General features: G+C 47.4%; 2 protein-coding genes across 5 annotated transcripts; both read right to left on the bottom strand.

Moving 5' to 3' along the window:
- Positions 1–235: 235 nt before the first annotated feature.
- On the bottom strand, positions 236–19,695 carry LOC134031020 (vesicle-fusing ATPase-like). Of its 4 annotated transcripts, none has more exons than XM_062474487.1 (21): positions 19,570–19,695; positions 16,853–16,938; positions 16,024–16,123; positions 14,775–14,814; positions 13,487–13,653; positions 13,236–13,343; positions 12,970–13,045; positions 12,202–12,357; positions 10,375–10,574; positions 8,937–9,102; positions 8,407–8,481; positions 7,985–8,172; positions 6,976–7,071; positions 6,101–6,541; positions 5,919–5,985; positions 5,731–5,810; positions 4,422–4,556; positions 4,111–4,224; positions 1,794–1,849; positions 1,612–1,687; positions 236–1,449 (listed from the first exon to the last, which is right to left on the bottom strand). In XM_062474487.1, the coding sequence occupies exons 1-20, from the start codon at positions 19,582–19,584 to the stop codon at positions 1,657–1,659; spliced, it is 2,397 nt and encodes a 798-aa protein (XP_062330471.1). In that variant the 5' UTR covers positions 19,585–19,695; the 3' UTR covers positions 236–1,449; positions 1,612–1,656. The 4 variants fall into 4 exon arrangements, with proteins under 4 accessions (XP_062330471.1, XP_062330472.1, XP_062330473.1 ...); XM_062474488.1 differs by having other exon boundaries at positions 236–1,687; positions 6,101–6,234; positions 6,295–6,541; XM_062474489.1 differs by having other exon boundaries at positions 236–1,687; positions 6,101–6,234; positions 6,385–6,541.
- Positions 19,696–21,054: 1,359 nt separating this feature from the next.
- On the bottom strand, positions 21,055–26,185 carry psmd11b (proteasome 26S subunit, non-ATPase 11b). Its single transcript, XM_062474551.1, has 13 exons — positions 26,064–26,185; positions 25,145–25,246; positions 24,784–24,980; positions 24,596–24,653; positions 24,163–24,357; positions 23,724–23,868; positions 23,544–23,604; positions 23,347–23,409; positions 23,128–23,253; positions 22,982–23,017; positions 22,836–22,887; positions 22,586–22,728; positions 21,055–22,479 (listed from the first exon to the last, which is right to left on the bottom strand). Exons 1-12 carry the CDS (start codon positions 26,152–26,154, stop codon positions 22,586–22,588), a joined length of 1,269 nt encoding a protein of 422 aa, XP_062330535.1. The 5' UTR covers positions 26,155–26,185; the 3' UTR covers positions 21,055–22,479.
- Between the last annotated feature and the right edge of the window lie 271 nt (positions 26,186–26,456).

The raw sequence follows: 26,456 nt of genomic DNA, 5'->3' as shown, positions 1-26,456 counted from the left end.
ATAGTATGATCCTCTTTCCAATCTCATTATAATGTCTGAATCTGCTCAAAAGGTGGTTACTTTGTGTGATGCCTGCCATCAGTCTTCAGGAGGTGTCTAATCTCCCTCATATGGAGAGGTAAATGGCAAGGCATGTCCATAGCATTACAGCTCCTCTCAGTGTAAGTGGATGCACTGTTGTGATCTGGTACATCGCAGCAGGAATATTGGTGTCAAAGTACAAACAGAAACCAGTCCTTGTTTTTCCAACATTTCCATTTTGTATTGCAACGACACAATCCAACACGAAATGTTCCCTACAGTATCCAGGACCTTAGGAACAAAAAGATCTGAGATACAAACAGTCACCGCAAGACATGTTTAAATAAGGTAGCTGGTATAACGCACAGCCTCAGTTCCATACATTGACGCGAGCGTTGGTTTGCACACATCACATACAAAAATACGTAAGGAGTGGCAGTGCTCAGCATGCACGCACAGAAGACGACGGTGATGCTGGGCTGGATGATGTCCCTGTTCTACTGGAAGGGGTTCAGATCCTCATCTTGAGTCATCCCCAAACCAGACCATCTCTCTTCAGTAACGACATGCTCGCTTCAGCACCTGCCTCCACCCCCCTGCACCAAATATCAGAGACACTTCTTCCTAGGGGTAACTCCAGGAGCAAAGGTAGGAGCCATGGAAATGGCCACAGTGCCCAGTAAGACACTGTCCTGCAGCCCTCTGACAGATCAGATGGGAAAAGGCACAACAGAAACATCCAGATATCCTTCAAAGGAAACCATACAGTACAAAAATATTCAACAGTAACATCAACCCCCCCCCCCCCCCCGTTTCTAAAATGAAATTGGTCAATCAACTGATTACTATTTAGAATCGAATAATCTACCCATATTAGCAACATGATTAATTTATCATCATAAAACCCAAAAGATAAGAACTAAGTAATGTAATGAGGTTGAGGTGGAAGGCTTGGGGCCGTCGCTTCATGGAATGATCATACATCTGTGAACAATATATAAACACACACAAACAGGTCATCAAATACACGCGTGCACAGACTTCCATCGTTTTCAAATCCACCTGGGAAAGTGTGCATGAACTTGGCTTTACGCTGCTATACATCCTCAATACAATACTTACTGAGCGCTAGCAGTAGCCCAGATCCTTTACAATACATTACAATCATACAAGGAGGCCACATACAGTGCTTAGTTCTTCTCACATAATTTACACACACATCCACATAGTGTTGAGGAGGAGGAGGCTGGCCGGGGAGCGGCTACGGAAACGCTCACTACAGAGGAAACGTGGAGCGCTTTGGGGATGGATGGAAGAAGAGAGCGAGAGATGGAATATCCTTCTTTCTCTCTCTCTCTCTCTCTCTCTCTCTCTCTCTCTCTCTCTCTCTCTCTCTCTCTCTGCTACAGGGCATCCGCTCCCCAACCACTGAGGGAAAAGACAGACAAGAAGAGGTGAGCACAGACAGGAACCGAGGCTGAGCTTGGATGGTCTGGAAGGAGGGAAGCCATCTGTCTACAAGCCGTGCGTCTCCAGCTCCAGTGTGCACCGTGCTTCCTGAGTGCTGGAGAGATCCCAGCTGGCTCTTACCACGGCAGGCTGTGTCTGCGGGGCCAAGCAGCGGACGGGACGCTCTTAGAAGCTGAGGATCTTGTCGGAGCCCAACCTGCGACAGAGAGTGTTGATAAGCTACAGAGATTGTGTGTTTGTGTGCGTGTGTATGTGTGTGTGTATGTGTGTGTATCACCAGAGAGTGCGGCAGCTCTACTCACGCTCCTTCGTCTTTCAGTAGAGACAGGAACTTGGTAACCCTGTACTGGGGGTTCATCTGAAAGACACACACACACACAGGTTTACATACAGTACCTTACATTTATATTTAGTCATTTAGCAGACGCTCTTATCCAGAGCGACTTACAGTAAGTACAGGGACATTCCCCCCGAGGCAAGTAGGGTGAAGCCCAAGGACACAACGTCATTTTGCATGGCTGGGAATCGAACTGTCAATCTTCTGATTAATAGCCCAATTCCCTAACCGCTCAGCCATCTGACCCACCTTACTCTTGGGCATACACAAGTCAGATGTGGTATGCCTTCTCTCTGAAACATCTTGTGTAGTGTAGCCCCATACTTGGTGCTGCAGTTCTCTCAGCCAGCCTGCGGGTGATTGGTGCACGAGCCCGAGGGGATGCCTGTGATTGGTCTAAGAAGACCTTAGTGGGTGGTGATTGGGGGGATCTAGTTGATCAAAATAGGCTAACCTCATATCCTTCATGTAGAGATTTAGCAAGTATCTGCACACAGGCAATGCATGTTGTGAAAAGTAAGAAATCACGACACTTTGAAAGAAAATGAATGGCAGTCAATGCAATAACTAATCTGCAGATTGCCTTTAGCCATAGGAGTTAATACATGAGAGAAGGCACTGTTGGAATGAGAGGGGGAAGAGGAGGGGAAAAAGAAACAGGAGTTGTCTAAGCGTCTGTTTAAATGTGTGTGTCTGTGTGTGTAACTGTGTGTGTCTGAGTGTCTGTGTGTGCGTGTGTAACTGAGTGTCTGTGTGTCTAACTGTGAGTGTATGTGTGTGTGTGTAACTGTGAGTGTCTGTGTGTGTGTAACTGTGAGTGTCTGTGTGTGTGTGTGTAACTGTGAGTGTCTGTGTGTGTGTGTGTGTGTAACTATGAGTGTATGTGTGTGTGTGTAACTGTGAGTGTCTGTGTGTGTGTGTAACTGTGAGTGTCTGTGTGTGTGTGTGTAACTGTGAGTGTGTGTGTAACTGTGAGTGTCTGTGTGTAACTGTGAGTGTCTGTGTGTAACTGTGAGTGTCTGTGTGTAACTGTGTGTGTGTGTACGTGTGTGTGTGTCTCTGTGCATGTGTGCGTGTCGCACAAAGCAGAAACGTCTGTGTGCAGCATGTCTCGGCAGACACTCGTTCAGATTTCTCTGAGCTCGAGGTGGGGGGGGGGAGTTGTGGTGGTGTGTGAGGGGGATGAGGGGGGGTGCTCAACATGGCTGCATTAGTACATACCACAGCAATTACATAGCACCCAGCTTCAGCACCCAGCAGCACAGGGACACACAACCACAGCGGTGGGACAGAGACACGCTGCAGCCCCGCCACGCTGCAGCCCCGCCACGCTGCAGCCCCGCCACGCTGCAGCCCCGCACCAACACACTGCAGCCCCGCACCAACACACTGCAGCCCCGTCACGCTGCAGCCCCGCCACGCTGCAGCCCCGACACGCTGCAGCCCCGCCACGCTGCAGCCCCGCCACGCTGCAGCCCCGCCACGCTGCAGCCCCGCCACGCTGCAGCCCCGACACGCTGCAGCCCCGACACGCTGCAGCCCCGCCACGCTGCAGCCCCGACACGCTGCAGCCCCGCCACGCTGCAGCCCCGCCACGCTGCAGCCCCGACGCGCTGCAGCCCCGCCACGCTGCAGCCCCGACGCGCTGCAGCCCCGCCACGCTGCAGCCCCGCCACGCTGCAGCCCCGACACGCTGCAGCCCCGACACACTGCAGCCCCGACACAGTGGAGCAGCAGGGGCCGGCTGGGGGGCAAGGGGAAAACTTGACATCAGCACGACAGCGTCTGAACAGCTGTGTAGCAAACAGGTTGTCTATGAGAACAACATGAGGGCCTCCCCCTGTGGGAGTCTAACCAGGTCCTTATGAGGGCTGCTGTGGTGGTTTATGGCCTGGCTTCCTTTCAGTGATGATGATTGAGCTCTCCACGCGAGTCAATCTCGAGACAGAACTGGTATTCATTAAAGCTAGTCTCAACGGTTTGTTGTGACTGAAGGCAGAGCTGTCTAGCAGTGTGTGGAGAGGGCTGTGTGGGTGGCTGGGTGGTGGCAGCAGTGTGTGTGTGTGTGTGTGTGTGTGTGTGAGAGTGTTTGTGTGTGGTAGCAGCAGTGTGTGTGTGTGAGTGTGTGTGTGTGTGTGTGTGGTAGCAGCAGTGTGTGTGTGTGTGTGTGTGTGTGTGTGTGGTAGCAGCAGTGTGTGTGTGTGTGTGTGTGTGTGTGTGTGTGTGTGTGTGTGTGTGTGTGTGGTAGCAGCAGGTAGGACAGCTGAGGCGCTGGGCCTCACCTGTACAGCCATCTCTATGAGCATTAGCAGCTTCTTGATCCCGATCCACAGCTTCTTGCCTTTCACTTCCTTGGCAATGGCTGCCCGCTCCTTCTCCTGGAAACTGCCCAGCAACTGGGGAACAAACAGCATGATGCCCGCTTATGTGAGAGCACGGCTAGAAGAGGTAGAAGTGTGTGTGCACATAGTATACAGTATGTCGTTTTAGAGAGAGAGAGAGAGAGAGAGAGAGAGAGAGAGAGAGAGAGAGAGAGAGAGAGAGAGAGAAGGAAAGAGTGTGTGTGTGAAAGGGAGAGAGAGAGAGTGTGCACCTCCAGGGCCTCCACCAGCTGCTCTCCTCTAGAGATGTTGGGGATGTGGATGGTGGTGCTGAAGGCGTCCAGCATCTCCATCTCCTGAAGGACATCCTTCCTGCTGGTGGTGCCGATGATCAACAGCTTCCGACCCTAGGACCACACACACACACACACAAGATGTTAGGGCTTGAAACTACATAAAAAGGCCATCCCGAAACAAGTTAAGCTCGTTGTGCTACAGATCGAACCATAACAAGTAAGCATTTTCATGATCCAGTCTAGCTGTACGTAGGAGCCAGTCTCCAGAACCTTGCCCAGCAGGACCAGGAGAAGACAAGGGAGCGGGGGACTCAGAGCAGCCCCCTCTCTCCTCATCTCAACCTGGATGTCTCTTCACAGAGGGCCCCACCAGGGCCTGGAGCTAGGGAGCAGTGGAGGGAAAGAGCGAAGAGAGAGAGCGAGAGAGCGAGAGAGCGCGCAAGGGAGAGAACGAGGGAGGGATTACAGGCGGGCTGCCCCCCCATGGTGTGGGGGGGGTGTGATGGTGCATGCAGATGAGGTGCCACACAGGCGGTGGTGCTGCCAGGTCCCAGCTCTCTCACAGGGCCCTTTCTCCTCCATGTCCCCCCCATCCCCCCACCCCCACCCCCCGCATCCCCCTTCTCCCCCCTGCCTCCTTCCAGCCTTCCTTCCCAGTCTCCCCCTACTGTCCCCCCCCAGCCGTCCACCCTACTCTCCCCCTAGCCTCCCCCCATCTTCCCCCTGTCTCCTTCCAGCTTTCCCCCCCAGCAGCCTCCCCCCTACTCTCCCTCCGGCTTTCCTCCGTCCCAGGCACCCTGCTGGGCGTGAGCCTTCACAACCCTGGGGGAACAGAGTAGGCAGCATTCAGTCAGCACAACAGAGCAGGGCCAAACATTATCTCACACACCCCATACACACACACACACACACACAGAGCCGTATAGTCTATACTCTCATTCACACAAAGAACCAAACGCGCAAACCGGGCCAACGCTAGTGGCCGAGACAACATGAGGTGGCACACAGACCCCCACAGTCCCAGAGCGAGCTGGCGTTCGCACGCACACACAGGTGGACTGAACGCTCACATGGTCCCGGCGTTCCCGTGCCAGTACCACATGAGTAGGCCTACGTGGTTCCAGCCCCTGGTCTCCCTTCGCTCTCCTAACAAGCAGGGACTTCCACGACCTCCCGTCAGGCTGAGCTGAGGGCATTGTCTAGATCTGCTGCCCTCTATCTGCCCCGGCAAGCATCACACACACACACACACACACACAAACACGCACGCACAGAGCTGTGGTACCTTGGGAGGGGTCTTCTTGAGGAGCACAAGCAGGGCTTGCAGGACTAGGTTGGAGAAGCGTGGGCCAATGGGGACGTAGTCTGAGAACGAGGACAAGCACAAGCTTACACTCACTTGGAAGTCATTCCCGTATGTACTCTGTGCTCTGAGGCCTTCTCCAGCATACAGGTGTTACTGGAGGATCCTACCTAACAAGCGCTCGATATCGTCCACCACCACACAGCTCAGCTGGGACTTGTAGGCATCATCGAATATCTGTCAGGAGGAGGGGGAAACTCTGGTCAGGAGATTTTTTGTGTTCAGGTTATCTGTTTGTATTTATATGTGTGTGTGTGTGTGTGTGTGCGCGCGTCTACGAATATCCACACGCCTTCTTAATGGCCTGGCACTTGGCTATCTCGGAGTGTCCGATCATCTTGTCTGGAGAGCAGATCTTGATGAAGGGGAACTGGGAGTCCTCGGAGATCTTGGCAGCCAGGGCCGTCTTCCCACTGTTAGGAGGACCTGGGAGAACACGCCTGATCATCAGCTCTACTGCTCCTTCTGTGTGTGTGTGTGTCCTACCCTCCAGCAGCACTGACACCAGGGGGGTGTGTGTGTGTCCTACCCTCCAGCAGCACTGACACCAGGGGTGTGTGTGTGTGTGTGTCCTACCCTCCAGCAGCACTGACACCAGGGGCGTACGGTCGCTGTTCTTGGTCTGCTGCACCAGCAGCTCCCCGTCCTCCATCACCTGGGACACGGGCTCACCCCACTTAATGATGCCGTTCATGATGTAGCTGACGTAGTCCTCCGAATTAGTGCCAAACGCCTGGGACAGAGAGAGGGAGGGAGAGAGAGACAGAGGGAGAGAGAGAAAGAGAGAGAGAGAAAGGGGGGGAGAGAGAGACAGAGGGAGAGAGACAGAGAGAGAGGGGGGGGGAGAGAGAGAGAGAGAGAGAGAGAGAGAGAGAGAGAGACAGCGGGGGAGAGAGAGAGAGAGAGAGAGAGAGAGAGAGAGAGAGAGAGAGAGAGAGAGAGAGAGAGAAAGGGGGGGAGAGAGAAAGGGGGGGAGAGAGGCAGAGAAATGTAGGGAGATGAAAAGAAAGAGAAAAATGAAAGAACAGAAAGGTTCATTTCAATTGAAGAGTTAGCACAGAGGCTTCTGACGTCTTCTTACATCTAAATAGTGGAGATATCCGACTGGACCTTCTGTGACTGACTAGTGTAGGTATAGGAGAAGTTGGGAGGGAGGCAGTAACTTACAGGTTTGATGTCGTTGATGAGGGAGGCCAGGAAGTCATGTCTGTGAACCTGAAGCTTCTCAGCCTTCTCCAAGTCCACCTCAACCGTGGCACTGGCCTGCACACACACACACACACAAAAGCTTTAAAGACATATTGACATAAGGCACAGAGTGCCATGGACAGGAGTTTATTTTCCGAGGCAGAGAAATCTGAAATTCTAGAAATGAACTCTGTGACAAACAGGTCCGATACTGGGTGCAGTACACCTCATCCAAACACGAACAGATTGCTACATCTGTTGTGAGACAATGTGTTCACAGAGCCGAAAGGTCAGTCAGACAGACAGAGAAAGAGGCAGGGAGAGAGAGGAGTGATGAGAGGAGAGAAGGACAGAGGGAGAGAGGGAGGGCGAGGACGAGTGATGAGAGGAGGGCGAGAGAGAGAGAGAGAGGGCCATCCATCCATTACATCTGTGCGAGGCCTTGTCCGTCACATTTCAGCACCCTCCAATATGGGGCGTGAGTGTGTGTGGGGCGTGAGTGTGTGTGGGGCGTGAGTGTGTGTGTGTGGGGCGTGAGTGTGTGTGTGTGGGGCGCAACACTTAACAGACGAGCACTTCACTTTATCTGTGTGTGTCTGCCCAGAGCCTGTGTGTGTTCCAGTCTGCACACCTAATAAAACACTTGCGAGTGCGCACACACACACACACACACACACACGCAAACACACTCAGAGTGTGACAAAGGGCTAAGACTTGTAATAAACATCTAACACAATGTGTCTTGCCAGAGCCCAATGTCTCGCCCTGCCTACCAGGCCCCAGCCAAGCCTCCAGGGCAGGTCTCCATCACACAGGCCTACATCGAAACATCTGGAACATTCCAACATACTTTTCCTCCATGACATCGAGAATGTACACAGCCGACTTTGGCTACAGGATTCTACACAGGGCCTTTCTCCATCGGCTGGTCTGCAGCTGCATGCACCTGTTACGGATAGTTCCAGAACGTCTGTCTGAGACCTCTGACCTTGATGTGCCTGTTCATGGCGGAGGACTGCGCGGCCCTGACCAGGCCCTCCAGCTCGGCGCCGCTGAAGTTCTTGGTCTCGACGGCGAGCTCCTTCACGTCCACGTCGCTGCCCAGCAGGTTGAACTGACGCATCTTGGCCGTGTGGATGTTGAGGATCTGGACACGGCCCTTCTCATCGGGCAGCCCTGCGCGGAGAGAACAGCCGTTACACCCTGAACATCGGGGCTCCCAACCGCAGGACTGGGTGCTCCTGGACAGGAGGGCTTGTGGCTCTTTGTTATCCAGCAGGTTTCACTGGACCATGCTGTGTCTGTCAGACGACAGCTTCCTCTTAAAAGAGCTTCTTAACTGAACCAGGGTTCCTTTGGTTGGTAGTGGTATTGTTGAAAAGAAGTGTGCCCCTGTCTGTGGCTTCTTACCAATCTCCATTTTGACTTCTAATCTTCCAGGTCTCAACAAGGCCTCGTCAATCAGGTCAGGCCTGTTGGTCATTCCTGAGAGAGAGAGACATGAACAGATGGAGAGACAGAGATGGAGAGACAGAGATGGAGAGACAGAGATGGAGACACAGAGATGGAGAGACAGAGATGGAGAGACAGAGATGGAGAGACAGAGATGGAGAGACAGAGATGGAGAGACAGAGATGGAGAGACAGAGATGGAGAGACAGAGATGGAGACACAGAGATGGAGACACAGAGATGGAGAGACAGAGATGGAGAGACAGAGATGAAGAGATAGAGATGGAGAGACAGAGATGGAGAGATAGAGATGGAGAGACAGAGATGGAGAGACAGAGATGGAGAGACAGAGATGGAGAGACAGAGGAGGAAAGAGAGGCACATAGCAACATAGCTCAGATCTTTCAGCAGCAAAAGCTCCAGTATATAACCAAACCCAGGTTGTCCACAGGTTGTGTGTGTGTGTGTGCATGTGTGTGTGTGTGTGTACCTATGACCAGGATGTTGTTGAGTTGCTCCACCCCGTCGATCTTGGACAGCAGCTGGTTGACCACAGTGTCGTGCACGCCGGTGCTGCCCGCCATGCTGCCACGCTGCTTACAGATGGCGTCGATCTCATCGAAGATGATGATGTGCAGCCCGCTGTTGGCCCCCAGCTGTAGAGGAGGGGTACACCAGGGGGTGCAGAGTCACACATAGGTGTGTTACCCATGCCAGCATGTGTGTGTGTGTCTGTGTGTGTGTGAGAGTGTAAGAATATAAAAACATGAATAAAAGGCCAAGCCAGATTCCCAAAGCTGCCATTCTGCTGACTCATGTACACGTATCGGGGGCCAGACAGCTGATAGTAGGCCTACAGGGCAACCTTCGTAAACCCTAACCTTTCACCTGGAAGGATGACCAGGGGAGAATGTGGGGAAACTAAAGCACTGTCACAATACCTCCCATCCCTCCCCGAGAGAGGGAGAGTGAGATAGAGATAGAGATAGAGATAGAGAGAGAGAGAGAGAGAGAGAGAGAGAGAGAGGGAGAGAGAGAGGGGGCTGGGGGGTTTTCAGTGCATCTCTGGCTCTGTCCGGCTCCAGACGTACCATTTAAAGCAGGTGGAGGGCTGAGCTGGTGCTGGTTCAGAGGGGAGCGGGGTGGAGGGCAGGGGGCGGGAGGTTGACGGTGACAGGGGGGGGGGGGGGGGTCAGAGATAACCCAACCCCTCATTAGCTGGTGAGGAGTGAGTCCGTCACTGTCACACCGCTACGGGAGCTCAATACACAAGCAACCCCCTCCCCCCCCCTCCCCCCCTAACCTCCACCCCGTCGCTAGTGGGAACCCAGGGAACTTTACCACAGTTATTAGAAATATGTCTACTAAAGGGCAAATCAATCCTCCAGTGGAGAAATTAGCTTCTCTGCTGGGATTCATGTGTGATGCTTATCTGTGTTTTGTGTCTTGGGCAACATGTTGGCTCCATTTGGGAATGTGTGGACAGAATTGGTGGACTAATATATCTAATATGTACTTAGTTGTGCCAGCACAGACAACTGAGAGAGACTGGGGGGGGCGTGTGTGTGTGTGCATGGCTGAATGTGTGTGTGTGTGTGTCTGTGTGCATGGCTGAGTGTGTGCACGTGTTTATGGCTGTGTCTGTATGGTTGTGTGTGTGTGTCTGTATGGTTGTGTGTGTGTGTGTGTGTGTGTCTGTATGGTTGTGTGTGTGTGTGTCTGTCTGTATGGTTGTGTGTGTTTGTGTGTGTGTGTCTGTGTGCATGGCTGAATGTGTGTGTGTGTGTGTCTGTGTGCATGGCTGAGTGTGTGCACGTGTTTATAGCTGTGTCTGTATGGTTGTGTGTGTGTGTGTGTGTGTGTCTGTATGGTTGTGTGTGTGTGTGTGTCTGTATGGTTGTGTGTGTGTGTGGCGCATCCCCACTCACCCTCTTCTGCTCCTCCTCTGCGTCGGCGAACAGCTTCCTGATGTTGGCCTCCGACTCGCCCACGTACTTGTTGAGGATCTCGGGGCCGTTGACGATCTTGGGCTCTCGGGCGTTGAGCATCTTCCCGATCTGCCGGGCCATCAGGGTCTTCCCACAGCCAGGGGGCCCGAACAGCAGGATGCCCTTCACATGCTTACACCCTGGGCCACCGCACAGACAACACAGTCAGTTCAACTCAATGGCCGTCACTACAGAGAAATGCTATCAGCGTTAAATAGCAGAATAGAATAATTAAATCATTCAAAGAAACAAAAGATGCATGAAGATATGAAATCTCAACAGACAACTTGAGGATTTGCTTTTAGATCAGTAGTATACTGTCACCAGTAACTAAGCGCTACACGAGGGTGGAGTCTGGATATTAAGAGGTATCTGGGGTCTAGACTGAAGACCAGACAGCATGACCCTCATGGCTTATTGCACCTGCTTAATGACATTTAGTCCAGACTTATTGAGGCCCCAGATAAGCATCAGAGCTGCCATTTGGACCTGGGATTGCGGGGCGGCTGACCCCTGCCTGAGGGGCTCCAGGTAAGGCCTCATTCTGGGGAGGAGAGGGAACCACGGGGTCCCACCAGAGCCTTACAGGCTGTCTGGTAGAGAGCGCATAGGAAGAGCTGATGAGGGTGAAAGTGCACACACACACCTTCCAATCCCAAACACACAGATCCAAAGAAGGCAAGCCTCCCACTGACATTCCCAGATGAAGATAGGTACAATAACACCCCCCACACTCCTCCCCTCCGCGTCTACCTGTCATCGCCGCCGCTCCCCCCACTCTGGCCAATTACACCCTCACCTTTACCTCCCCTCTATCAGGGCTCGCCATCTCATTATACCAGCCAGCTGGTCACAGCCAGGGACACACTCCCGCACCCTGCCGCCCGCCTAAAGGTCACCTCGCAGGCTGGACGCCACGAGGCTCGGCCCGGGTGTGTGTGCGCGGACGTGTGTGTGTGTGTGTGTGTGTGTGTGCGTGGGAGTCGCCGACATGAGCGCCTTTGTCTGTGAGCATCAACACCTGACTGGTTTGTCTATAAGCTGTCCTTCAGGAAAAGGGAATCAGGAGCGTAATCTGAGACATGTCAAACAACTATTTCTGAGTGTTTGTGAGGGCCGTTCAGCTGGGGGAGTCCTACGTCATAACTCACAGGACCACGGCATGACACTACCACTCTGAGACCAGGAGCCTGATACCAGCAATTATGCTACCATTGGGGGGGGGTTTTCCCCCGAAAGGTTTCAATTCAGCGCCTTAGTGTTGGTCTTGGTTTTAATGCCATTTGGACACAGGGACTCTTGTTCGTTCCGTGGTGTTCCACAGACTGATTGAGTGATTTGTTTTGGCACGCTGCCTTCATCTCCCCCTCCACCACTAGTGGACGGGCCAGTCCAGCAAACCCAAAGCATGCTGGAACACAGGTCCACGGGCCTTGAGAGGTGGTTAGAGCGGGATGTGGTAGGAGAAGAACTCACAGCATGAGCTATAAAAAGACAGAGAGGAAAGATATTAAGAGATTCAGAGAGGGGGTCAGAGAGAAAGATCGAGAGTCTGAGGGGAAAAAAAAGGGTTTCTGTGTGGCAGACAAAGAAGGAGAGAACCCATAGGAAAGGCATGAGAGAAAGAGAGGGGGAATGAAAGAGAGATAGAAAGAGAAAGAGTATTAGAGAGAGGAAGAGAGAGAATGAGAGAGAAAGAGAGAGAATGAGAGAGATAGAATGCGAGAGAGTTAGAATGAGAGAGAAAGAGAAAGCAGGAGAGCTGACCCATCTGCTCCACTATATCAGGAGGGAAGACTCGGGAGGCGAAGGCGCGACGGAAGATGTCGGAGAACTCCTTGTCCAGACCACCTATGCCCATCCTCTCAAAGTTCCAGTCTGGGTTGATGATGGACTGGCGGGACTCTCTCGTCTTGGCCTTCCCTGCAGGACACACATGGACCCAGGGACACACACAGGGAAAATTAGGAGTGGAATATGATGAAATGCTAAGCAAAAATAAATATGAACATGTTCACTTCATTTTTGATTTATGTACTCATGCATCAGATACACTAAGCATGGTAAAAACCAGCACCTCAACACAATACTTAATGGGTGTTTAAAGTGGGATGTGTCAGTTTCCTGTTCCAGTCAATCCAGAGGGGAGGTGAAACAAAAGCTGGTGTATACTGCCCTCTTGTGGTTCTAGCAGGTAACCAGCAAGAATCAAGAAACAATTTATCCCACTTTGCTGTGAATTGTGAACACATTGGCTATGGTTCATTACACCCATGTCTGGCCAAATCACTTCACACATCTCTTCTCTGTAACTGATGCTACTCTGGAACTCATGCATGGAAGCAGCAATCTGTCAGGTGTACTTTAATGTCATGTAATGGAGTGAAACTAACTAGATCAAGTCTATCAATATGTTCTAGCCTGTGTGTGTGTGTGTGTGTGTGTGTGTGTGTGTGTGTGTGTGTGTGTGTGTGTGTGTGTGTGTGTGTGCATGCCCGTGTGTGCCAGCATGAAGAGGATGTATGAGGAACTCACCAACCAGGGTAAGAGATGAGCTCTCGGATTTCTCAAACATCACCTGACTGTTGCCCAGCAACAGACCAATCTCAATCTGCAAAAAAGAACAGTCATGACGATAAGAGAAGGAACCTTTGAAAGGTAATTAGTTCTTACTGAACTAAAACTAAAAGCTGGCTAATTGTACCCCTTATCAACAAAGAATCAGGAATATTGGATTAAAGTTGTATGCAACCAGATGAATGTCAGTCCTAGGTTGAAGAAGCAGTTATCTGCTCTGGTACCTTCTGCTTCTTGCCGGAGGACTGCTCTCCTTTGAGGATGCTGGTGTCCATGGCCTCGATGTCTTTGATAACTAAACCAAACAGCTTGTCACAGAAACTAAACACCAACTGAGATGGAAGACAGAGAGAGAGAGACACACACAGATGCACAGAAAAGGTCAGTTTGACAACGTGAAATGACCAACCATGAATTAGTCTCAAACCTCCTTCCTCCTCCTCCTCCTCCTCTCTTTGACTCCCCACGCTGGTACCTGCTGGCCTGCAGTGAAGGCCTGGCTGTTGAAATGCTGAATGAACTCGGCGGCCATCTTGTCTGAGTCGTAGGGGTTGCTGTCCACGTTCTTCTTCTGCAGGAAGTCGATCTCCACCGTCATTGTGCCCACGCACTGCTTGGACTTGTCAAATTTGTAGTTGGTGACTGCAAAGGAAAAGGACAAAGATGTGGGAACAGTATTTTGGTAACTATACACATTTGATCCTTGATCTTCTGTTGTACTTTCTAAATGCATTATATATTCTAGTCCAAAACATTTGAGGAAGGGGGCTATTCACAGACGGGTCCGTTGTAGTGAGAGAGAACGCGAGCTGGGCAAGAAGGGTCTGAGCGAATCAATGTGCTGCGTGCAAATCAACATTTTATTTGATTTTTTGCCATGTTAAACAGTAAAATTGGCAGTCAATTTTTCATTGTGGCGGGCTGCCACAAATGAATCAATATATGGGAAACACTGCACACTGCGTTTGGTGTTCCAGACACCATTATGTAAATTAGCCAATTATCCAGTGTACCGGGGGCCATTGGGGTTAGGGGCATCAACCATAACTTCCTCACCAACATCCAGTGAATTCACAGCAGCAGCAAGAAGATGAAGGCCGTGATGGAGTCGGCTTGCTTTTCAGGGCTTCCTAGCTAAAGATGACAAACGCAGGCCCTTTGATAAGGGGACAGAGAGACATCCGTTTTGTGCTACAGGGAAACGGGGGCGTCTCTGACAGAAGTCAATTTCTGTCATGAAAAGAAACAGACCTAAGGAAGGGTGCTCGGTGTGTTTGTTCTGCTGGTCATATTTTACACAGGGATACGTTACTATGGCCCTGCCAGTGACTTCAAAGAGAAGGCTTGTCCAGCTCCATTTTTGAGGAACCTGGCCAGTCTACATGATGGATGAGAGGTATCCCCAAGCCCACACACACACACACACACACACACACACTATACATAGATCCCATCTTCTGGTTGCAAAAAAATAATAATAACGACCCATTCATTTGAATCAGGTGTGTTGGAGAGGAAACATCTAAAACATGCAGGGCAGTCCCTGAGGATTGAGAACGGCTGCTATACACTTATATTTCATGTTAGAGACATTCAGAGGCTACCCATCTGGGCTACACTGATAACTGAGCTGAGTTACTGACCAGGACAATCATGTGACAACATTAAAAGCCAATTTTGTGCAGAAAGACTGCTTGATTTGACAGAAAATCAGATCCCTTTGATGTTTTCAAGGCTGGTGCTTTGTAGAGCTTCGATCTTACCTTCTACATTCTGACCAAGGGAGAGCCCGGCCCATTTCCTCTGTAAAGTAAATACAGCTTTGTTAAACACAATCCCACATTATCTATGTATTGAGTTGTGCTTTGATTCAAAGGCAATGGACAAGCAGGGACGTGGCTATTCATGGGATCTCTAGTTACCCAGCAACCAAGTAGAGAGAGAAAATGGTCTCAACAGAAATACACAGAGTAATCTGAGACACGACACACTATACCTAAATTCAGAATCAACACATTCTGTTCACAACTGGGGGAACCCGACACGACAGTGACGTAACCTTCCTCTTTAGACTGATCTTATTTCACATCACGTCTTAAGAACGACCAATAATATTGTCCCATCTACATTTACATTACATTCAGTCATTTAGCAGACGCTCTTATCCAGAGCGACTTACAGTAAGTACAGGGACATTCCCCCGAGGCAAGTAGGGTGAAGTGCCTTGCCCAAGGACACAACGTCTTTTTGCACGGCCGGGAGTCGAACCGGCAACCTTCTGATTACTAGCCCGATTCCCTAACCGCTCAGCCATCTGATCTAAAGAGATCCTAACAACACTTTTAACTGTTTGTCCTTGGACAGCTTCCTATGGTTGTGCTTTTGGCACATTGTGAAATAAGCCCATGGTGAGGAGGTTACGGTGGTACCTGTGGGCCGCGGCAGCTGCCAAGTTTACAGACGAGAGGCAGAGCAGGCAGAGACAGGCAAGGTCAAAGGTCAAAAGCAGTGACAGACATGGAAACAACAGAGAGAAGAGAAGGTGCATGCAAGGTGCCACTGAAACAAGACAGCTTTGAGTACAGCGAGAAGTCCCAGCTTAAAAACAGGAAGAGACCAAGACAATGTTAATGGGGAAATACCACACTGCAGCACTTTGCAGGAACGTTGAACTGACAAACCAGAAGAGCTTACAGTTACAGTTAAGCTAAGCAGCAAACGGTTTCAGAAAAGATACCAACTTAGTGTGTGGATTACAATTGTTTTAAATGGTTACCACTGTCTATAGCGTCAACTAAAAACTAGGGAAATCCTTCCTTATCTCAGTTTAGAGTCAGGTGCAAGTTAAAAACATCTGCTATACGGTATCATTAGCTACAGGGTGCAAACAAAGCAAAATATTGTCATTATGTGAACTCTTGGTTAGGCTCACTGAAGTATATGAACACAGTGGTGCCTCTTGAGGTACACTGGCTGGCCTCCATGGCTGGTCCCAGAAGGCTGGTACTGTACCTGGGGAAGACTGAAGGCTATGGTCCCAGGTTCCACACTGTGGTGGGTCTTCACTGTGAACACATACTTGTGGGTGGGCATGGTTCTCACGGTCACATGTCTGAGAATAAGAAAAGGAAAACAGAATGATTCGAAAGATCTCTTAAAAATATCATAATTAAAAACGTATGTGGGGAATAGGCAATTAGACACTTCATTTCAGTTTGTTAATGGGATGCATGGTGAGGTGTTATAAATAGACATAGAGCGACAGAAAATATAGAAAACTAGGGTAAAAGACGGAATAGTTTGTGTGGGTGTGTGTTTGTGTGACAGATGAAGCTCTGGCGAGTGACAGCAGTTCCCACACTGTCCTTCACCCCCAGAGGAAGACAGGAAACTAGGCCAGACAAAGTTACAATCTCCTGTCACAGTACGATGTCACACTCTGGAGCCAACCAACCATAAAACCACAGCTCATCTCCAGACGGCACACAACATAACACACACGCACACACACACACACACTTTAAAGCCTGGGTTATCAAGTGGTTCCTTTGCCATGTGACAGAGCTGTGTTGAGAGCGTTTCATACGAGTGCCCTCCAGACTGGAGGGACAGTTGCATCCTGGCCAGAGCTGAGGGCAGCCCGGGTCATGTGACGGAGGAGAGGGCTTCAGAGAGGGCCGGCCCTGGGGGCTTCTGGGACTGTTGGTGGAGCCCAGGCCCAGTGACCCACACGGATCACAATATCCTTTGAACTCCACAGGGATGTGATGTAGGGCCCATATAGAACGTGGACATATCCACACGTGCCCACACACACACACACACTTCAGAGCGCACTCACGGTTCAAACGGCGGTCCCTTCTCGCTCACGACGGCACAGTTGGTGAGTGACAGCTCGTCGGTTGGGCATCGCGCCGCTTGCATGGTCTGTAAAAAAAAAAGAGGCAATTTGAGAAGTCACTAAGCCTACTCTACTGCTGCCCTTCATGACAGAACATGAAACACAATGAGACCACAGGCCTATCCTGTCTCCACGTAAAAATGTGCCCACGTTCAAAAAGCATTAGGTCATGTGAAATGATGGAACTGGCCCTTGTAAGAGCATTAAAGCAAACAATATCTCTTTGACATATTAAAAGCCTATTTCCACGGAATGAGCTCCATTAATGAAGCCTGCAATAACAATGCATTTGAAGTTCTTTTTTGTGCCACTTGCTACATTTATTTGACATAAAATAGATGCCTGTTGAGATGCCTGTAGAGAAGGTGTATAATAATTACTAGTGAGAGAGGATGGAATAAGAGGCACTGATTCACATTTCTGCTAGTTAGGCTAAATCAAATGAACGGTCCTTGGAGACCATAAACAAAGTATATAATAGATCTGTGCTGTGTGAGAGGACAAAATTAATGATGTAGTTAGTTAAGCTGACAGTGGTACATGCTTACAGAGAACTTTTTGGTTGCCAAGCTTTGCTTATAGGCAAAACAATGCTATTAACATCACCCCAAGCAAGCTATTGATCAACACCATTCCTGTACTAAAATGGAAGGGTAATTTTCACATAGAACCTTTGGCTAGAAAGTCATAGACTGATTTTAGACTAAATTAAATAAGAAAATTACAAGGGTGGTACCCAGTAGGCTCTGTTCAGAGTGCTCTTCTTAAAATAGTCTTGCCCTCTCTATTTAGAAACACAGCAAGCTCTACCACAAATTAGCCTCCGCATTTAGGTTACCATGGAGATTTGTTTCCCATCCAGATAAAAGTCTGTATAAGCTTAGCTATACCTTTAGGAAGCTCAACAATATGCAGTAGCTCAAGTACTAGAGAGGAATACAAAATCAGAAAACCAAACCTAGAAGTAAAAGCCTATCCTCCTTCAACTCTCAAACTGTCTGGTGAATCTGCTGGTCTGTAATTGGGTCTAGTCTATATTGCTCTGAGTCTGAGCACATTTCAAATATTGTGTCCTTACTCCAACAATAATGATGTTTTTGTTTTGTTTTTTTAGAATCTCAATTGGGGCATTCCAAAAGAGACAGCACCCCTATTAACAGACTCCCTGGTGGAAAGGGGCCCATTGTTTTTTTTGTACAAATGACTTGTCAGCCGATGTAGGCATACACATACAAACATGCAGGTGGCTGTACACACACCAGGCTTTCCTAATGAAGGATATTGAAGGATTCCAGTCATTTCAACTGTAAACCAGTGGAATATGCAGGGCAAGTGATGGTGATTCAGCACCAGAACAGCTAGGGGTCTATGGAGACACTAATGGCTATACCCTATAGAGTTTAACAGACTAGTAGGGATAATTCATAAGCGTGTTGAGACCGAGCCCTAAGGAAACCACTCAATAGGATCTGTGTAGGCCTGCATCATTCAGTCTAGGGGGAAATGGTACAATTGTTCATGTCACAGGCTTATTCCAAGGTTGAGTCAGCAGATTTGGATGAGGGCAGTATAAAAACACATATTTCACCGCAAATGACAAGATTCTCTATACACTAATTAGGAGAAATATCAATAGGGACACCGATTTTCACTGACAGTTTTGGGGGAAAGAATACTTGGACCTATCTATAGGCTAAGGCCTTACAATATGATGGTGGCAACTGTTTCAGGAATAATAACAAACACGCATCTTTGCAACATGACTACACTTTAATGGAAATGGAAGGCGATTTGGAAGGCATTGCAGTATCTAACACTAAGAGAGCAGAATCTGCAGTCTTAAACTAACCCCAGAATCATTGGCTGGCCTAGTTAAGCGCTGGCATCAAAGCTAAACTATAAACCGACTTCTGATATCCAGGCCAAATGTTGAATTATTATGAATGGGCAATGTGAATTTGAGTAGTGTTGGTAAACTGTTGCTTTCTCTGCTTTGACAACAGACACCATTTGAAAATGTCCTAATTAAAGAGGTGAAAACAAAAACATAATTCCTTGAATTCTATCATACTTGTCTAAATCAGCTCAAGAAACCTATTTCCAAGGAAACTATACTAGGCCTACGTCGTCACGTTTTCTTGATTAAGCATAAGAAGAATTATTGCCCAATATTTCATTACATTTAATTTACAATTTAAACGAGTCAGCACTGTTAACTAATTGATCAACACACTTAATGAACATGGTACACATTGGTAGCTACTAGCATACAAACATACAGTAGTCTAATGATTAGTTAGAGCTAGCAGACTAGCTAGAGCTAGGTACTGTTGTTGCTGCATAACTGATTTAGGTGGTCTTCAGGGATCTTGCTCAGAGATCCTACATCGTTCAGTGCTGTGTAGTTATAATTGTAGGGCTCTTAATTGCATTAGCACTTGCTAGTTAGTTAGGAGATAGATAGTTTATCATAGACACAGGACACTCGTCTTCCGGGCTATATGGCTTTTGAATGACGTACAACTCTGCCACACAGCAGACTCACTGGTGGCTCGAGTTGGCAGGCAAGAGACAAGAATTTCCCCAACATGTCTGCGTTGATAATGAGGCAGTGTTTAATGAAAACTATTTATGAGTAATCTACGAAAAAAACTCACCTGACTGGTCGTCATGGTGTTTTATTCTTGTACTTCAAATGCAATTCAGCATTAACGCTTTGGTGGAACTCTTGACAGCAACAGGACTCACTTGTGGTTTGAGGGCGGGATCTGTTTCGATGTGATGTCACCACGCACACGTCGCATGATAAAAAGATAAGCAAAACATTTTTTTCCGCAATAGTCACGAGTCCTCTTCACAAAATATGTTAATTCATACATACCTATGTAGTCAATGTAAGTATTCCTAATTAAAGCATACCATAAATCTTCGTCGTTAAACCGGAGACATTTTTGTACAGCCTGCAGGGAACATGTTCTCTTTTAGGTATCATACTTCAACTCCCATTATGACTTTCAAAATCTATTAATATCTGTTTCTTAAGCCTAACATTAGGATAAATAACATCACTTGAGTGACACAAACTATAAGAACATGTTTATTTTTCAATTGAATAGCTTCAATTCTGGGGTATTTCAACATCTTTAATAACAAGGCCGTAATCATAATACACATTGGGGGGGACACATCCAATATATTGATATACAAATATAAATGTGCTACGCTACGACAGGCAACCACGCAAACTGTCCGAAATTACCATAATAAATTAAATTCGTCCCCCCCAATGTTGACTCCATGGATACGTCCTTGATCTTTAATCACTTAACTGAAGCAATGGTTGATCAAAACCCCAGTTTGAGATTTTGCACCACGGTAGCACCCCAGGATCTCCTAATGTACCATACCAAATTAAATACTATCAGATGCACCAATAACACAGCAGTTGGTCATTCACATGAGGGAAAACAAAAAACAAACACTTATTCATAAAATATTTATTTGAACTCATCTGAACATCAGACATACCCGGTAATTGTTGATCAGCAAGAACCGTGTGTACATTTGATACTGATGTGTATAGAAATCCAAAACAAGCAACAATACTTTTTTTGGTTTGGAAAACTCAATGAAGCAGTGGCATGGATGAGTTATATTACAATGCTGTTAACCATGATTTTTGTCAAGAGAATAACACTGAAAAATGAACATGTGACTGAGGGCCAAGCAAGCTCCTCACATCTTCTCTGAAACCTTTTGTTGTGAGGTAACACAGGTCCTACATACATTTACATTACTATTTATAAACCTTCACACTGTCTAAAGTCTTGAACCTAAGTAAAAAGCTTTCTGTAAGTGAACACATTTGTAAAAGTAGGAGGAAATCATGTACTGCTTTGAGTTCAGTGCAGTTTATGGCACTTAATCTGAGTAAACTGGAAATACTAGCAACAAAATCTGAACAAAGGATCTAAATCTTAGGTTCTCCAACCCTAAGCCAAAGATAAAACCAAGTATCTTGGTCTTAAAGACCATGAACGGTCTTCTTTTGTGTGTCAATGAATAAATAACGGTTCATAACACGAACAAGCTGATTGCAAGTTTAAGAATGTCTGTTAAAATAACGTAACAATCCAAAGCTGTCATTGAAATTCTGATTTAATGCCCTTTTATGTGATGAGGTTTTCCAACACACAGGAACATTTTCCAACAGTAGAAACTAAAACACAAAATTCCATCAGTACTTCATACAGTATTCAAAACCATCAACAAATGCTCACAACCAGTCAGTCCCATTGAGTTGATGCTAATCCAGCAGTTCTAGATCATACTTGCACAAGCTTCTTCCCTTTGACTTTCCCTCCTTTTTAAGTAATTACAGGCACTCATTCCTCCTCCACCGTGGTATACATTTTATCTGAAGGCTCTGCAAGTCAATCTATTCTTTTGTACCACAGTCCAATCATCTTAAAACACTTATCCAACACATGGAACCCACAGATCAACTTATTCCAACACTGGAGCACAACAGACTGGTACACAACCACATCCAACTTTGTCAGGTCAAATTTGTGATATTTTTCCAAGAGGCAGACAAACTTCTTAAAATACAAAATATTTATTTTAAAAATGACTTATAAATGAAAACAACAAAAATCTGAGCATACAAATTGTTTGGTTACCAGCATACCATACTCGAGCTAGGAATTAACAATGGAAATTTGCTTACTTGGGATAAGACATAGAAGCTCAGAGGCAATGAATACATCTCCACTCTTACAATATATTGCTCCCAAACATTGAGGCAAAGCAGAGGACCGAAAGGGGGCACTGGCGGTATGAGAGGGCATCCATTCTGCTCCATGATCTTATTGTGACAAAAAAAAAAGTGGAGTGACAGAATTTTAGGTTTTTGTTACAAAGAAAAAGGCCAGTGGTAAAATTTGACAGCCAAATGACTAAAACTGAGGAAACAGAGCGACTTGGCAGCGATATGATGATCACGCATGCAAGAGCTAGAGGGAGCTCTTGCATCCAAGTTTGCCTGGCAGGGACATCCTGGTGTTCAAAGATTCAACCAACTTAATAGTGTGCTTCTGAGAGATATGAACCAAGAACAAGGAAAGCCTTGACCAAAAAGCCTCGTCCTCCTATGTAAGTAGTGTAGATCGGGGCCCTTGAGGTCAGTATTGCACCTTCAGGGGTGGCAATGGTCATCTCAAGACTTTGTAACCCCACCATCAATTCTATACGAGATATAAACATATGTATACTTTTACTTGTCAATCTTTTATTGTGGTTTTACAATATTCCCTGATGGCCTGTTCTGGCCGCTGACAGTTATACAGAATCCTGAATGAACGTCAAAAAGAAAAATGGACAAAATGAAAAGAAGAAGTGATGCAATTGTCCGTTTAGGGAGACAGGAACTTTCGTTGGGGAAACTGGGACTCCCGTTTGTTGCAGTTTGAGGAACTATTTTGCTGTTCTCCCTTGTCCCCTTTTAAAATATAACACACGCTGGTCACACACCTCCTCCACTGTGCTGCTGTGATCACCATTTTTTCCTGGAGATGATAAGCATCATGTCACATTTAGAACAGGATAGATCTACAACGAAAGGAAGAAGAATCATAAACAGAGTGATGTTCTGGAGAGACCTGTGTGACTTACCTATGTTAACTTCTTTGCTTTGTTGTAGAGAGAGTCCACCACTTTGCTCATGTTCTGAATGGTTTCCAGGGCCGCTTCGTACGTCTTGTCGACAGGAGGCTCCTCGAAGATGATCAGAACCCCCTCACCTTGGTCAAGGATCCCTGAGGTCACACAGACACTTGAGACGGCTGTGTACAGCAGCACACTCAAAAAACATGGAAGAGTAGGATATCTGCAGTATCGAAACAGAAGTAAACTATAGATTTACCATGAAACTTTGTATCCAGGATCATCTGTGACAATTTTCTTTCAACATCCCCCTGAAAAAACAATGAATAAAGACAGCATTGATTAGTTTAGTGTTATTTGAATATTGAATCAAGCAAACTCACTGCAGAACAGAAGCATAAATACCTTTGACAGTTTTATGAGGCCTGATATGTGTTCTATCTGCAAACAAAAAGAAGAAAAGATTTAGATTGGAGAAAGCCATTACTAGACGCATCCACTGAACACCACAAAGCAGCTTCATCGAGCTACAAATATTTCAATTTTCCTACCTGTACTCTGGAGAAAGGCTCGATGACACGGATAAGGTTCTGCTCCAGCAGGTTGTCATAGAGCTTGGCCAGGTGGGTTTTGATGATTGGGTCGTCCCTCAACTCTGCTCTGTATTCTGTAAGGGCCTGGAGAGACCATGGAAAAGGACCCGTCATAAAAAGCTGTCAACTCATAAAAAAACCTTTAGTACACGAAACATGATAGGCCAAAGGTCTCACCTTTTCTAAGTCCGCTAATGATCTGTTTTTGCTGGCTAGCGCAACACATTTCAGTGCATCCGTCTGCAAAGGGGAAAGAAAGGGAGGGAGGATTGTCAATCTGGAGAGCTAAGAATGTTTTAGCAGTCAGTGATGAATTGCTGTAACATTAAAGCCTGTTGTCACAAAAACTCGAGAGTGAGCCAACAGTGTCCTACCTGTCGACCAGTGTGCCGCAGAGCCAGTTTCCCACTGATCAAAGACTGCACATCCTCTGGTCTGGGGGCACATGTCACGTAAAATCACATAAGAAATGTACATCATGTCTACACACACAAGTCACAAAGCTGCAGACTAACTCTCATTAAAATCACAGCCCAAGTGACGTCATGACTTACGTGTTGAGCATGATCTTGCACAGCAGCATGTATTTGAGAGCGGTGATGGCTCTGGGGCTGTCGATGGAGTCGTAGCCCTCGAAGGCCTCAAAGAAGTAGGAGTAGGCTGTCTTCCAGTCCTTCTCCTCTGCTGCATGGATGATCCCTGCGGTGGGAGATGAAGAAAGGTCAGCTCCACTATTTCATCACAGCTCAACTCAGATTCCAGAGCAAGCAGCGGGAGGTTCAGAAGAGGGTGGAAAAGAGGGAAGGGAATGAGTCACTGTCACCCTTGGTAACACCACAAGTACACTTATTCACTTCAAATCTCATTTGCTTGAATAAAGGTTCTACAGTAGACAGAAAGCAAAGCTGCAAGTAGATCGTTTTCAGCTATTCCCTACTAAAAATGAATTCTTTCCACACGGGATCATGGGAAAGTGACCGAAGTGAGTCTAACCTGACTGCATGTCCAGGGCGGCCTGGAGCTTCGGGGGACAGTAGATGGCGTTGGCCGTGGTCCTGGCAGACGTGAGGGCAGCCCGAGCCTTGGGCAGGTTGCTGAGACCATGGTATGTCTTGCTCTCCAGCAGCTGCACCTCCACCAGCAGAGCTTTGTCGTCCATCTTCTTTAGCTCTTGCAGCAGCTGTGAGCCTGCAGACAGGTCGGAAACAAGGAGGTTTAGACTAGGAGAAGCTGTCAGCTGACATGGAGAAACCAAGTGAACCGTAGCACTTAGTTTGTATCTTTGATCAGTGGCAAGGGGTGAATATATCAAATCATTACACCATGTCACCATATTTGGTGATTCACCCCCTTAACTTGAGACAGGAGTTAGCAGCTCCCTAAAACATATATGTGGACAGTAGAAATAGCAAGAGTTGTCACTCACCAAGTGCCAAGGCCTCCTGGAATCTTTTGGTGTCATAATAGAGTGAGACCAGGCGAGCCTAATGACAGGGGACAAGAGATGTGTCACTGTCAATGTAACACCCAAGGTATTGAGGGAGGAGGGGAAGAAGAAGCCTGGAACCCTGATAGACAGACAGGGTACGGACACAGGCTCCAGGGTCACCTTACCTCCAGCGCCTGCCGGAGGAAGGTCCTCTTCTCAGCCTTGGCCCACTCAATGCACTCCAGGCAAAGCTCCACTTCTTGGCCCGTGGCTGCCTCCATGTCCAAGAAAAGGTCCAGCAGAGAGCGCACCAGCCTGGCTGCCTTGGCTTTGCTGATAGAGATCAGGAATGGCCGCACAAACTTCAGCAGCCCTCCCAGTTCTAGAGAAGTCAAGTGAGAAGTTCAACAACAAGTTCTCCATCCTTGGAAAAGGCTCAAGTTTGTTGACTACCGTCATAGCACTTTAGATGCATCATACACAGTTACCACAAAGTAGCTATGATCCTTCAGCAGACGCCCTGTTGACCAGACATGGGAGACTCACCTGCAGCCTGTCCCGTTTTGGCCAAGAGTTTCCCCAGCTCCAGGATGCTCTGTTCTTTAACCCTGACGGCTTCCTCATCATTCTCCTGCACATCTCTCCTCACTGTTTAAAACAAATAAACAAGATACAACATTGGCCCTTCTGTCACACTGCCCAATCATCAATAAACCCACATAATAGATGTAGATGCATCTCTAAGTATGACTTTTGCAAAAATAATGTATTTATCATCTGATGTTTTATCGCATGTTTACCTGAGGTAGCTTGCCAGCCACCAACCAAAAAGGCTAGTTAGCTACTTTGCTAACAGCTGTGACTAAGGCAATTTAAAGACACACTGTACCCGTGTAGGTAACTAGTTTAAACAAGTGTGAGCCGAACCAAATGCATAATGTGGTCGGTCTCAACAATTGAAACGTAACTCGTCAGCTATTTAGCTAACTAGCTAGTAAGGAATGTAATTATGCAACTGTGGTTGTTCTTGCAAAACATAGTTAACTGTGACAACGTCATGCTAATGCTTGCTAGCCAGGCATTGACAGTGACTAGCAGCTAGCCTAGCTAAATAGCGAACAGTACTAAAACTAGCAACACAAGTTGAATAAATCTAGCTAGCTAGTCAGCAGTAACTACCATGCAAAACCACTATAATAGTGAAAGATAGTCACAACGCTGACAGAGTTATATGAAGCTAGCTAGTTAGCCACATAGCTAGACTACCGTTCAGTCCAACTAAAAAGTCAAGGCCTATCAAGTTGACTTGCTAACCACCGTTATCCCATGATTCTACAGTGAGTCAGCACGCCACACAAACCGGCAGATGTCAATGTATAAGCCTTTGCAATGTCAACATTTAATCACAAATATATCAACGAGACAAGTCGTACTGAGTAGTTTAGATTCTCAAGTTAATACTTACCTATAGAATGAAGAATATCAATAGAGGCGTTACGATCCGTGCTAATGAGAGACTGAGCCCTCTGAAACTCAACCACTGCCGCAGCCGCCATCTTGCCTATTCAAAAGCTGCCTGCCTACAACAATCAAAAACGCCAAAGGAAATACGTAACTGAGAACGTAGTTTACGCAGCAAGCAGTTGAGAATTGTGGGAAATGTATGCGAATAAAAAAGAAAAACAATGTGTGGGCCCATAGCCATATTGAGGCGTAGGCCTATACGCTAAAGCAAATACACTACATATTTATGTAATTGTATTACTGCATGTTTAAAGTGATTCAACATTGAATCTTTCTGAACGATTCCTCGTTCATTGTATTATCAGCGTTCTCGGAAATTAAACCCTAGGAGTTT

This window comes from Osmerus eperlanus, chromosome 12, assembly GCF_963692335.1.
Source record: "Osmerus eperlanus chromosome 12, fOsmEpe2.1, whole genome shotgun sequence".
Classification (NCBI taxonomy): Eukaryota; Metazoa; Chordata; class Actinopteri; order Osmeriformes; family Osmeridae; genus Osmerus; species Osmerus eperlanus.
This window is presented reverse-complemented; position numbering and strand designations above follow the sequence as displayed.

Coding starts and splice junctions, on each gene's coding strand:
- LOC134031020 (XM_062474486.1), bottom strand. Junction 16,124..16,852: donor AAGGGACCGCCGTTTGAACC/GTGAGTGCGCTC, acceptor TCTTATTCTCAG/ACATGTGACCGTGAGAACCA. Junction 4,225..4,421: donor AGCTGGTGGAGGCCCTGGAG/GTGCACACTCTC, acceptor TTTGTTCCCCAG/TTGCTGGGCAGTTTCCAGGA.
- psmd11b (XM_062474551.1), bottom strand. CDS start 26,154: ATGGCGGCTGCGGCAGTGGTTGAGTTTCAGAGGGCTCAGTCTCTCATT. Junction 24,654..24,783: donor TCCTCCGGCAGGCGCTGGAG/GTAAGGTGACCC, acceptor CCCTGTCATTAG/GCTCGCCTGGTCTCACTCTA. Junction 24,358..24,595: donor CCAGGAGGCCTTGGCACTTG/GTGAGTGACAAC, acceptor ACCTGTCTGCAG/GCTCACAGCTGCTGCAAGAG.